At 43.3% G+C, this 14,282-nt stretch overlaps 1 protein-coding gene across 2 annotated transcripts in view; it reads right to left on the reverse strand.

The window, feature by feature from the left end:
- Window positions 1-14,018, reverse strand: part of LOC121863201 (gamma-aminobutyric acid receptor subunit alpha-6-like) — a 29,760-nt gene extending 15,742 nt beyond the window's left edge. For both annotated transcript variants that reach the window (XM_042361686.1, XM_042361685.1), the window contains exon 1: window positions 13,954-14,018. In XM_042361686.1, the coding sequence (XP_042217620.1) occupies window positions 13,954-13,995 (42 nt within the window). In that variant the 5' untranslated portion in view covers window positions 13,996-14,018. The remainder of the gene's footprint in view (window positions 1-13,953) is intronic.
- Window positions 14,019-14,282: the final 264 nt, after the last annotated feature.

Below are 14,282 nucleotides of genomic sequence, written 5' to 3' on the forward strand. Positions count from 1 at the left end.
CCCGGAAAAATATCCCTATCCCCAGAATAAATTTTCGAAAAATTTATTCACCAGCATTTAGGGTAAATACTAAGTGATACTTCTGTGAATGGTGGAAGAGCCTTATTGTGAGATTAAGATTCATAATTTACTAAATTAGTTGGGCCACAAGGCCATGCAGTGTCAATGTCTGTACTCTTTGTTTTATTGTAAATATAATAGTTGTTAATTGTTATAAATTAGTATTTCTCAGTCTAACCCAATTTGCATAGTATAAAGAATAGTTTTCCTTGGATGTTTTCTCACTGTGTTTGTATTATATTTCACAGGTGATAGAAGAAGAGCAGAACCACCAGACACATACGTTGGAGGTGACGTTCCTTGTTGCTGCACAAAACACCTCCCGATAACTGACAGGTTCTATGGCATGATCCTGTGCCACTACTAAACACCCACAATCCACCCAACAATAGACAAAGTGGCTGAATCCTGTTTACCTAACAATAAGTCGGTGATCAAATCGCCCTATACTTCTCCCCCAGACACACGCACGCCACCCAACAATAGACAGACTCCTGTGAATAGAGAGAAAGGGGTGTGTCCTAGCCACCTGTGTGTCGCTCAGCATACATGTAAATTACGTCTCCACATGTCATTATCGTCGCCCCTCCTCCCCTAACCCAAGGTCTTGATTCTCAAAGAGGGGGGACGTTAATTTCTCCTTGTAGTTCGTGATGGGACTAATAAGATTCTATGAAGTATCATTGGCTGTTGAAAGGGCGTCAAAACTGCACAGGGACTACGCTATAACAAGATGAATTCTGGCTGTGAAAACTAAGAATATCGTTGAAATTACACTGGGACTGCTACTCCAAGATGCTTCTTCTTGTTCAAGCTCTACTTGGTTCCTGAGGGCTCAAAGAAACAGTCTTCATAGATGCAGTTTACTGGGAGGTCTGTACTGGTGCAGCAGGAAACAATCTGTCTCACGCATGATCACGAAACCTCGTGCTATGTCATCTAACTACTCAGACATCCAACTTCATTCACACCGCTAGGTGGCAGCACTCGTGCACACGCTCATTCACGCCACAGTGGTTCACCCGCTCGCGCTCGTTCGCAGTACATAAACACAACACCTCCCCCAAGACATTGGGGCCGACTTGAAAATCCCCGATGTCTGGATTCATCTTTTCATCTCATCGCCGTAAGTCTGAGAATCCCATCGCACCTCCAGTCGCTGTGGCGCTCACCGCTGGCGGCCACTACAGCGTGGCGGAAGCTGCAGGCCTGAACGGAGGTGGGCGTGGTGCAGGACTCTGGTTCCGGTGGAGCTCTCGCCTCGGATGTAGATCCAAGACGCTCTCTGGCACCAAAGGACGATGACGACGGAGGAACTTCCTGTTCCTCCACAAGATACGGCTGCTACCGATTTTGACAAGGTGGTCCTATACCCACGACAACACCTACGGGGTCCCATCGACTGCTCACGTGGTCCTACACATCGACGTAAGCGCCAAGGTGCAGCTGGGTGAGCTATCGCGCCGTGGAGTCGTGCCGTGATTTCCCCTTTCTTCTGAGGTGCTCAGCCCTGGAGTCACATTCATCAGCCACGCGTTGCCACTCTGGAGCAAACGAGCGATGGTGTGCAGGTACTGCTTACCTCATGGGGTGACCAAACAGTACTTGCGCTGGTGACCTCCCTTGTGTCACTTCCGTGCTGTCGACATTATCAGTTTCTTTACCGTCTTGACTGCAGCTTCTGCGTGTCCGTTGGCCCGAGGGATGTACGGCGAAGTCACCCGGTGCTCCACCCCCACACAGCCAGTAAGCGGCGTAAGGCAGACGACGTGAACTGGGGACCTTCATCGGTCCTCAGGACGACGGGCACGTCCGTGTCTGCGAAGACAGACCGCAGGACACTAACAAGATAAGCCGCTGACGCTGTCCGTGGATACGATGACACATATGGCCACCCGGACATACGGTCGACATACACCAGATAGGCACGGCCAGCCACATGAAAGTAATCCGCAGAAACTGACTCGAACACTCTACTTGGCGGGTCGTCGTCCTGCCACAAGGGCTCGTTTTGTTGTTTAGGGAGGAGAGGACGGCATCGTGAACAACTAGAGACGACATTCTCGATGTGCTGGTCGATCCCTGGCCAATAGGTAGTCTGCCGAGCCCGACGTTTGGTGCGCTCCACCCCTTGATGACAGTCATGCAGGTGTGACAGTCTCCCGTCGAAGCCTGCAGGGTATAAGCAGCCTCTGCCCGTACACGATGAGGTCGTCGTTCAAGGCCAGTAGGCTACGGACAGCCCAGTAGGGCCGTAAGACTGGTTCCAACTCGTGGCGGTGCTCAGGGAAGCCGGTGATGATTACGTCCCTCAGGGCAGCGTACTCCACGTCCCGTGTCGCAGCAGCACGCACCTTTTCCAAGGTCTGGTCCTTGAGAGGTGCCAAACGATTGCCCTCCTCACAGACAGCATTGAGGGCAGACACCACAGCGGCGTGAAAGGGATCCCAGTCATCACAGTCTGATGCGTTGTCACTGTCTGCAGGATCTTGAACTGACGCATGGGACAGAGCGTCTGGAGCACAATGAGAAGTGCCCTTCTGCCAGCGCGCTGTGAAGGAGTAACCACAAAGTTTTTTCACGTATGCGTTGCAGGCGAGGATTCTCAATTTTGCTGAAAAACTTCGTGTTGATGATTGGAACCAAGGGGCGGTGATCAACCACCAAATCAAAGTGAGGGAGGCCTGTGAGGTACGTACTGCATTTTCTGACTGCCCAAAGAGCGGCGGCCAGTTCCAATTCAATGACAGCATACCGTGACTCCGTGTCAGTAAGGAATCTTGATTCGCACTGGACGAGCTTCCACAACTCGCCGTATCTCTGGAGGAGAATGAAGCGGAATCCATGCATCATGAATGCGTTGGTCAGCAGCGTAGTTGGTAACGGCTGGTCAAAAAATGCCAGGACAGGTGGCGCTACCAAACATCCTTTCACCTTCTCGAAGGCTACATCATGCTGTGAGGACCAGAGCCATTCATTCCGGGGCTTCAGGAGGTCTCTGAGAGGCTCTGCGGCATCTGATATCGCCTAGGGAAGTCTGCGATTGCCTTGACCTTCCCAGAGTCTGCGGTGTAACCTTGGGGCGAGATTGTGTAGCCACAGAAATTAACCTTGTTCCTTCCAAACATGAACTTTTCAGCATTCATTGGTGATGCCAAACCGGTCACAACGTTGTATGATGGAGATAACGTGGGTGAGATGATCTTTGTACGAGGTGTCATACGCCAAGATGTCGTCCACGATCTTGATCGTCCGAGGGATGTCCCCGAGAGCTTGGTCGCCGAGTCGATTGTACTAGTCGCCAGACGAAACTAGCCCCATGACAGGGCATTTAAACTTGAAGCGGCCCCAGGGCATTATGGAGCACCTGAGGGGTAGTTCTTTTGGGTACCGGAGGACTACCGACTTCATTAGTTTCTGGGCGGGATCCAGCTTGGTTGATGCAACGGTGGTGGTGTTTTTCAGGTAAGTGTCGAGGGTGGTGGCGGAGTCCTTGTCTTTGGGGTGAATAATCATCTCCCCCTTTAGGTTGGGCCGCACTGAGAACTTGGCCAGTGGATTTAGTTTTCCATCTCTGTGATGGCGGCATATGTCGTTTTCGTGTCCGTTTTCGAGATCCGGAATTTTGGCAGTGTCGTTGGGGGTGAACTGGTGGTGGTGATGGGTGCCTTTTGGGCGGTCCGACTAATTACCCAAATGTAGCCGCAATTAAGTCAAGTCAAATAATGGTCCTACATGAATAAATCAGACTGCCAATCACTTCTCGACTAGTATTTGGTGTCACAAAGTAAAAAAAAATTGGAAAACTTACTTTAATCTTAGTTAATAGATCGCGTGCATGTACCGAGGGAGCGAGGAATTACCCAAATGTACCCAAATGTAGTCGCAATGAAGTCAAATGATGGTCCTACAAGCGTAAATCGGGCTTTGAATCACTTCTCGATTATTATTTGTTGTCATAAAGTCACAAAAAATTGGTAAACTTAATTTAATCTTACGGTAATGTTAATATACAGAAATCATACGTAAAAAAGCAAACATCCACGTACTCAGGGGGGCGCCACGTAATACTACTGTAATATCTGATTTGCAGAAAAGACTGATTGTAAACAATATTGATGACCCTAAGTCGCTTTTTCGATTAACATAAAAAAAAGACGGAATTTAAGGCGATATACTTGTCTTTATTTACGTAGTTCATCTGTTCCTTAGTCAGATATTTGACATTTTTATCAATACAATTATATACAGTATTTATTTTATTCCAAGCCTGAGTAAACCTACTTCCTAGTGTATGTGACTGCTCACTTATAGACGTGAGCTAAGTGTGCCTATTGGGGAAGGATAAGGATTGCGACCCCCTTTCCAGGTGGACCCGCACGATCACGGTTTTCCTGGAAAGACTCGGCTGGGATGGGTTCTTGCTCCAACCCCCTTTCATGTTCACAATCTCCTGGGAGGGAGGTGAACAGTTACAGGGGGGACCGCAGGACGAATACACTTTTGAGGGTGCAGGTCCCTAGGCCAGAGCGAAAAAAGGAAAAATAGCAGTAGAAGGAAAAGAGCTCAAGCCACGTCGGGAATATCGCGCTATTGCTGCTCTCCATCTGGAGTGTGGGTCACTCACACCGCCAGTGGGGAGGGCAAGCTAATGCTCGATAAACCGAAAACGCTCGTGAGATGTCGACGATGTCAGTGGTGGATGGTCCGGTCCGGGAAAATGGCCAACAATAGCAGCAGAGAGGGCGGTCTTCGGTGTCTTGCTTAGCCATCTCTGCCTGCTGTATAAGGAGGCCGTCAGCTGTTCCAGTTTCATCTTGAATAAGTGGAAACAAGCCACGATAGACGAGCAACGGAGCCTACTCACTGCGCCATGTTCAAGTTCTACTTGGTTCCTGACGGCTCAAAGAAACAGTCTTCACAGCTGCAGTTTACTGGGAGAGGTCTGTACAGTGGCGCAGCAGGAAACAATCTGTCTCGCACATGATCACGAAACCTCGAGCTATGTCATCTAACTACTCAGACATCCAACTTCATTCACACCGTCAGGTGGCAGCACTCATGCACACGTGAATTACGCCACTAGAGGACAGCACTCGTACACACGCTCATTCACGCCACACAGTGGTTCACTCGCTCGCGCTCGTTCGCATTACATAAACACCACACACTTCTTATCCCAGGTTACCCGGGATATACACTACGTACGCGTCTAAGAGAGTAAGAGCTTGACTAGGTCTTAACTAATGTAGTCCCCGTCGGGTGGTGGTGAGCGTTGTGACATCAGTGGGTGATGATGTGGTCATCTACACCGCCGTCCTCCAATCATTTTCCAGGAGCGAAAGAGGATTTTCATTGTGACCTTTATTATACCATTTGTTTTCTTGCTTGCTTCTCGGGGCGATATCTCGGTCACGTTTTGACCCAGTAAGCTGAAATTTAGACAATAATGACCAATTGTTTCGGAGAAAAAATAAAATAAACACATTCTTCATGGCGTGGCATAGGGGCGGCACACACTAACTTACCTCTGTTTGTTCATGTATAAGGAATACTATTTTCTCCCATAATTGATCACAAGGTTATATATATATATATATATATATATATATATATATATATATATATATATATATATATATATATATATATATATATATATATATATATATATATATATATGAAGTTATTTCAGTAAAATAATGTGAAGGATAATCTGTATATCAACCAATATACATTACTGTACATACACATTTATACAAACATCTATCCATACCTAACTCTCTAAACTTTCTAACAATCTGTCAATTAACCTATCACTCTTACCAAACACTCCCACCATCGCTAAACTGTAACACAGAGCGCGTACATGACAGCTGAGAGAGTGAATTTACGGAAATTGACAAGCTCGACGCCACTCGCCCCCAGATAAATTGAATTGCGGTGGTGACCTGACATGTTCTTGCTAGGTAACCAATATATAGTCACTAGGATAACGATAGTGAGAGAGAAGACAGACAAACATTCAGGTGGTTAGGGTCTGTGAACAAGAAGTTTCTCCAACTAGTATTTAATGATCAGTAACAAATGGACTGATAACCTCACTACAGACTCGGACCCATTCCTGTTAAACTTCCACGACGTAAGTCCAAGCTTGAGCCAACACTGGTGCATTTTCAGGTAATGTGTATGTCTACCTAGGACCTGGCAACAGTGAGCAGCGGGGAACTAAATGACCGGATAATCTGATCATAAAGCAGACAAGAGGTAGGGAGGGTAAATGAAAATTATTTCAGTAAAGCCTTAACAGATGTAGACGCCATACTCCAAGGTTCTGTAACATGAGGTTGTCCCATCTGGTGTTAAATGAACCACGATGGAAAATATTCTTACTCCCTTTAATACCGAGAAATATCCGTCGTACTAACTTACGGTAATGTTAATATACAGAAATCATACGTAAAAAAAGCAAACATCCACGTACTCAGGGAGGCGCCACGTAATACTACTGTAATATCGGATTCGCAGAAGAGACTGATTGTAAACAATATTGATGACCCTAAGTCTCTTTTTCGATTAACATAAAAAAAGACGGAATTTAAGGCGATATACTTGTCTTTATTTATGTAGTTCATCTGTTCCTTAGTCAGATATTGATGCAAAAGTCTATATTCATATATATTTGACATTTTTCTCAATACAATTATATAGAGTATTTATTTTATTCCAAGCCTGAGTAAACTAGATACCTGGATATGATATGAAAAAATAATTCATAAAAATACTAACATACCAGTAACCCTTGCTTCTACTGCAACAAATTCACGGACTCTCGCACACACAAACACGATTATATTATCCTCAACACTTTTAATTTTCAGGGGAGGGGACAGGAATTGAATTGAACTGAAACAGTTTATTTAGCCAGAAAGTTACGGATACAAATTGTACTGCAGTGATAATACTTGCATGGGTGAGCTTTTTGAGAACTGTGGATCCTCTGGTGATTAATGACATCAAAAGCGAAATGGAAAATTATACTGTAGGAGAGAAGTTAAAACATCAACAACAAAAACAACAACAACACAACATGAGACCTAACAAATACAGGGTTGGGCAAACGATTTGGTAACAGTGTAAAAAAAACTCGCTTCCAAACGCACGTTACACCTAACCTGTCACCCCCACCTACCTCTCCTAGGCTTACTTCATTTTTACATTATTACCAGATCGGTTGCCCTACCCTATACTTGTTGGGTCTTTGCGAATTTATTTGAGCGACTGTACCATAAAAGGTGTCGTAAGCTGCACAGTGAAGAGTGTCTCAGGGAGTGTCACTGGTGTAATGTAAAGTGCCTAATTTCCTCTAGATTAAAACCTGGACACTATTGAACACTAAAAGTAACATTGAGATCCTAGAGTGCCATTGGACATCTTAAATAATAGTGCCATAACCTAGAATGCCACAAGACACCATAAATAATATAAGTAACATTAAGTCGACTTTTCACGTGTTTTCCTTTTAACCCTCTGACGCTCCTCTCAGGTAGCGTCTTCCATCACCCCTCCATCACCCCACACCCCCGCCCCCTCACAAGGAAGGAACACCAACAAGAACTCACCAAGTGCCAGAAAAAAAGTCTTAGTCTTGGAGGAGAAATGAGAGCGTTTAGGAGTATTGGTTTCTACAGTGAGGTGAGAAGATGGTGAAGAGGGGAGGAGAGTGGGTGGGGAGAGGGAGGAGAAGGAGTGGAGTGGGTGGGGACAGGGAGTGGAGAGGGAGGGAAGAGGAGGGGATTTGGGAGAGGAGATGGAAAGAAAAGGGAGATTGAAAGGAGGGAGGTTAGGAGGGGTTAAGATAGTGAAGGAGAGAGAGAGAGAGAGAGAGAGAGAGAGAGAGAGAGAGAGAGAGAGAGAGAGATCAAATGTCTCTTATAACGAGGGTGAAGAATAATCTGTTAAAGAGAGAGACTTACAATATAATGTCGACTGCAATTAGTTTATATAACAATTCCTAATGACTGTTTATCTAACGTGTAAACTAAAGTATGTACAAGAGAACCACATAAACCATTACACATATTCTACGTTAATAGGATTTGCATTCGTAGTTTTACATAAGTGTTGTATTTTAAGTATCTAAGTAAATAAGGACTTGATTTTTTTTTTTACTTTATTTTCTAAATGCTAATGAACGTGAAAAACAAGGGGGATATTTAATTAAGTTTTAAGTGATCTGTCTGTCTGTCATGCCTATCTGTGTCTGTTTGTCTGTCTGTCTTTCTTTCTGTCTATCTGTCTGTCTGTCTGGAAATAAAGGTCTCTCGGAAAAACCTTGACCCAGTAATATATCTACGAAGGTGTAATATATATCACTGCTATTAGCGTTGAGTCTAAAAAGTGAAAACACTCTTGGACACTGTCAATAATAGCGATGGCCATATTACTTTCTTCCGTTGTCTGTAAGTGTGAGGAGCTTTGAGGGAGACTGTAGCATTTAGGAGAGAGAGAGAGAGAGAGAGAGAGAGAGAGAGAGACAGAGAGAGAGAGAGAGATCCTAACCTGTCTCCCCACCCTCCTCCCTTTCTCTCCCCCCCCTCAACATCCTTACTTCTCTCTCTCTCTCTCCTCTCTCTCTCTCTTCGCTCTTCAAGTAGTTACAGACTATCACTCATAAGCTAAAAGAACTTTGTTGTTGAATTACAGTAATACCTATATAACGTTAATGTCCCCCGTGGATTTTGGCCAGGTGTGTGTGTGTGTGTGTGTGTGTGTGTGTGTGTATGTGTGTTGTTATGGTCATTTATAACCTACAGAACGCTCTTCCTTACTATTCCAAGTGTAGAGAGAGACATAATAAAGGCTTAGATCTCTCTCCTCTACAGCCGTCCTAGGAAGAAACAGTCTAGCCTTGCCAACAGTGACCGCCAGACACCTAGATGAGTGGAGAGCAAAGGTCTTGGTCTCACAGTTGCCAGGTCGGGGCACAGACTCTACCACAGGAGTCAAATAAACTACCCTAGCCAAACTAATATGAAAGTAAGAAATAAGACAAGTTGCCAAAATTGTCTTATCTGATTACCTAAATATAATGCAGTATGGATCTAAGGCGGGACTGAAGAGTAACATATTGAAAACAGATATAATGCAAGGTGTATAGATTCTCAGTTAAACCCCCGTGTTGATGAAATGAGTAAACAAGCTAACGAACCATCCCTGTGACAGTGGGAATGATCTTATATAACTCTGAACATTTTGATTATTTTGATTCATTATTTAATCAGATATCACACTCGTAAGTTACTTTAATAACGAAATATATTATCCCGTTATCAGCTGCAATTTCATACAAACAATTATTAAAAGTATTCAAGTTAATTTAACTCAACACCGTAAAACCAATACTCACACATTCAGGTATCACTCTATATTGTCTGAATCACCATAACTCTTCAGCTCAGTCAGAGAAGTAATGATAATATTATACAGCCGCAATAGGAAGACCGTGTGCATATATGTAGGAGAGGCAGCAAGGGTGAGGTATATCCTCTTTAAATTGTGAAACTTTGATACATCGGGAGTGAACTAGGATTGTGGGACCCTTTTCAACTAAGGCAATCTGTCGGCAGTCTTCCTAACTAGAACAAACTATTATGTGGGTGTAATCAGTCACTTGCTTGAGATGGATAATAACTAACAGCTATAAATTACACATTGATAAGCATATAAACATTAATAAAAAAATACAATTCGTTGTGTGAAACCCATTATCGTTGTTTTGAGTACAGTTTGGTGAAGGAATTGTAGCATTGTAGTGTTGATTGACTCTCTCTGTACCCGGACTTGTACCTGGACCTGTACCCGGACCTGGACCTGGACCTGGACCTGGATCTGTGCCTGGACCTGTACCTGGACCTGTACCAAGACCTGGACCTGGATCTGTACCTGGACCTGGACCTGTACCTGCCTATATCATTGCCCGACAGTGAAAGAAAATCATGTAGCTTTTGCATAAACTGTACTAATATGTTAATGTTTGGCCGTATCTCTGTGTTTCTAGATCAGTTTACTGTTGATTCTCTGTGTACGAGAGAGAGAGAGAGAGAGAGAGAGAGAGAGAGAGTACACAGCATGGCTCTGACAGATCATCATTGGACCGTCGCGTCTCTGTTTTTGATCTAAACTATTTGCTGACGTCAATTGAGTATTAAATTAAAAACAAACAAGAAACACGACAAAAAAATTTAACAACTAAACAAATACATGTAGGAAAAATTACAAAAAAAAAATAGAACAAAAAGACAACATAAACGTATCAGTCTTTTAGTGCAAACAATGGAGACTTTTTTTTTATTGTAAACTTAAAGGTCATAATACCAGAAGCAATAAAAATGATTATGTTGGTTTTACACACTAACAAAAATTAAATTAAATAAAAGTTATGTTTTAAAACATAATGAAAATGGAAAAAACCCGGATATGAACATTGTTATAAGCTCAGGAAGACAATGAATACACATTTTTTTATACCCGGTTTGTACAAAAGTGATAATGACAAGGTGGAGTGTACGATGAAACAGCTAATCAGTCTCCTTTGTTGGGTTCGAGGTCAAATATGCCCCAGTTCTAATGGGCCCCCACCTTATCTAACCTAGCTTGCTCATTACAGCTGGTAGGGCCAATTAGGACTAGTATCATGTAATGACTGGACCATTGTTCATATGGAAATGCTTGGCTAGGTTAAGTTTGATTACTTCAGCATAGTTTGGGTTAGGTTAAGTTAGTTTAGGTTAATTTGGGGTCCATTTGGAGCTGGGGCCCTTGTGACCAGCCTCCAGGCACTTCTCTGTCACAGGCCCTCCTCCTGCTCCTCTGTTGAACATGGGTCAGGGAAAAATGGTCCTTGTACCTGGGTGACACAGAGTAAATTTTACAGCAGCCCCTGAGAGTAGACCAGGAGGGAACATCCACACAACTCGACGCTTTTAGGGTAAAATAAAAATATTTTTTTGCGACAGATTACTTCAAACAACACCATCGAGTTTGGGGTTGAAAAAGCCAACACCAACAACAAATGGCATGCATACACACACACACACACACACACACACACACACATATATATATATATATATATATATATATATATATATATATATATATATATATATATATATATATATATATATATATATATATATATATATATATATATATATATATATATATATATATATACCGGGTGACTAATGTATGTCGATCGATCAAACCACAATTTCTCACAAAACAGTAATGATGACACATGATAATAATGAGGTTAGCTGTTACTTATTACTTCATATCTCCACCGTTCGATTCAGTCATATATCCCACCAAATCAGTGACTGACAAATCATATTTTCGACGTACGGCTGTGATAATCATTCACTAGTTGAGTTCACAGAAAGGTCTCGTAGCTATGAATGCCGGACCATCTGAGGACTGTGAGAAAACTTCCCAATTCAGTGGAGGTTAAGACAAATTAATAATAATAATAATAATTAACGGTTTATTGAAAGAGCTTGGCAGCCAGAAGGCTGAAAATATACAGTTACATATTTGGGGAATGGGTTTCGAATTACAAATAATATACAAGTAACATAAGTGATACAAATAAGATATACAATAACTAGATGGGGAAAAGCTCAAACTACAGGGCATTTCAACATAGTGACAGTGCAAGAAGTAGTATTTACTGGGAGTGAATACACTGGTTTATTACAAGTTTTTGATAATTTTTACAATGGTTGTGACTGGGCTGTTCTTATAGCGATCAGTTCGTGCACGTATGGGCTGGATGCGGTTGTGGTGTCGAACAGCAATTCTCGGGCTAGGGATCTCAGGTGGTAGTAGGAGCCGGTGTCGAGGATGGTGTACAAGCTTCTTACCAAATTTGCAGATTAGGTCGTGGTGATGGCCAGTGAGAGTCGAAAGGGTCAGTGTGTTGAGCGCTTCTTGATATGTGGAGTAGGAAGGGGAGAGAATAATCTTGCATGCCCTCTTTTGCACTTTTTCTAGGTGTTTACGTTGTGTGGCATTTAGGAGGAAGACCAGTAGGGGAGGCATAGGTGAGCTCGGGAAGTATGAATGTTGTGTAAACACTGAGGAGCCTGGTGTGCGTGAACCTCCGCTGAGGACTTGAGTCGGCGGAGGAGGTGGAGACGAAACCGGAGGATTTGACAACTTCACTGACGCGTGGTTTCCACTTGCCAGCGTCTATGGGGGCTCCTGGTCGGCTTAGTCAAATGCCTTGGTGTGAGTATGAGCAAGGATTTAAGGCATGAGGAGTAAGGGAGAGAAGGAGGGAGATATGGATATGATTGAGGTGAGGAAGGGAAGAAGGAGAGAGGCAGATGGGAAAGGTGGGCAGGGAAGAAGTCAGGGTGAGAGGAAGATTGGATATGTTAGGAAGGGACGAAATGAAGGAGGGAGGGAGTATGAGTGAAGGAGATAGAGAGATTGGAGAGTTGTGGAAGGGAAGAAGGGAGAAAGAAAACCGAGGCAGGGGAGAGAAAGAAAGGGAGAAGGAGGAAGGAGAAAAGAAGGACTAAACAAGATAAATGGAGAGGGAATGAACGGGGAAGAGAGATACAGGGAGGACAGAGATAGGTGAAGAGGTGGAGAGAGAGTGAGAATGAAATCCACGAACAGAGAGAGAAAGAATATACACTGAAAAGAAAAGGTGAAAGGTGAAAAAAAGATGAGAAAGAAAAACTAATTAGTGAAGAAGAAGAAGAAGAAGAAGTGGAAATTGAGAATATATAAGGATCTGAGATGGAAAATGGGAGATGGTAGAGAGAGAGAGAGAGAGAGAGAGAGAGAGAGAGAGAGAGAGAGAGAGAGAGAGAGAGAGCAGGCACATAGTTCAGTAGTCGCTTCGTGGCTAAAGGTGGATAGCTTAGTGTGTACACAGACAGACAGACAGACAGATAATACCCACACTTAAAGACAGACGAAAGAAGCCTTATCTCATATTATCAATAGAAGAAACAACAGGTAATATTTTCAAGAAGACAAATGTAATGAAGTAATGACCAATTGCCCTATAGTCTCGTGTAACAAGAGGTGGCTGGTCATATAGTCTCCTGGTTCAATAAGGCTCATGACCTATTTTACCCTCACTATTAGTATTGAGTCCAGTAGTAGTGAGGTCAAGTCAGGTCAAGTCTTAATGGTCAAGAGTTCTGTTTACTTCATGTTTGGTTCGGTAAGATTAGGAATTTATGGAACTGCTGAGGCCAATTAGGACTTACCCTATTAGAACTGGCTCTATTAGAACTGGCCCTAATAGAACTGGCTCTAATAGAACTGGCTCTATTAGAACTGGCTCTATTAAAAATGGCTCTATTAGAACTGGCTCAATTAGAACTGGCTCTATTAGTGGAGTCCCTTTGACCTGGATCCCCAGTTAACACTCAAGCCAACCCCCAGCGAGGCACTACGAGATTAAAACAACAGTTATGTTATTATCTGATCACCAACTCCTAAGAATCAAACAGAGTGAATGAAATGAATGAATGTTTGAATGAATTGTATAAGAGAAGAGAAATAAAAATATCAATGAGTTTAATTTCGTGCATATTTATTCCTTTCAATATTTCTATACTACACAATTTATCGTATTGATGAGGAAATAGAAAACCAATAATCACATAAAGTAAAGAATTGAGAGTTGTGTATATTCATCTATAAAGGTAAATGGGTAGTTTTGCTTTATTTTTCCCCGTAAGTTCTTTTATTCCTGTGTATATTATGGATACTGTTAGATACATGACGTGGATATACTGTACCATGGGGATTAATTCACTTAAAGGGTTATCTGAAGAAGGCTTTGTAGGAAGTGTGGGTACTCACCTCTTGCTTCTCGGAGAAAGGTCCCATAGAGCGGACGTTCATGTTGACTAGGATGGTGGTGGGAGGACCTGGAATATGAGATATACCTTAGATTAATTGTGATGTTGGTGGTGGTGGTGATGGTGATGGTGATGGTGATGGTGGTGGTGTGGTGGTGAGTGGTGGTGGTGGTGGTGGTGATGGTGGTGGTGGTGATGTGGTGGTGGTGGTGGTGATGGTGGTGGTGGTGATGGTGGTGGTGATGGTGGTGGTGATGGTGTGGTGGTGGTGGTGGTGGTGGTGGGGGTGGTGATGGTGATGGTGATGGTGGTGGTGGTGGTGGTGATGGT

The sequence above is a fragment of the Homarus americanus genome, unplaced genomic scaffold (assembly GCF_018991925.1).
Source record: "Homarus americanus isolate GMGI-L3 unplaced genomic scaffold, GMGI_Hamer_2.0 scaffold7329, whole genome shotgun sequence".
Taxonomy (NCBI): Eukaryota; Metazoa; Arthropoda; class Malacostraca; order Decapoda; family Nephropidae; genus Homarus; species Homarus americanus.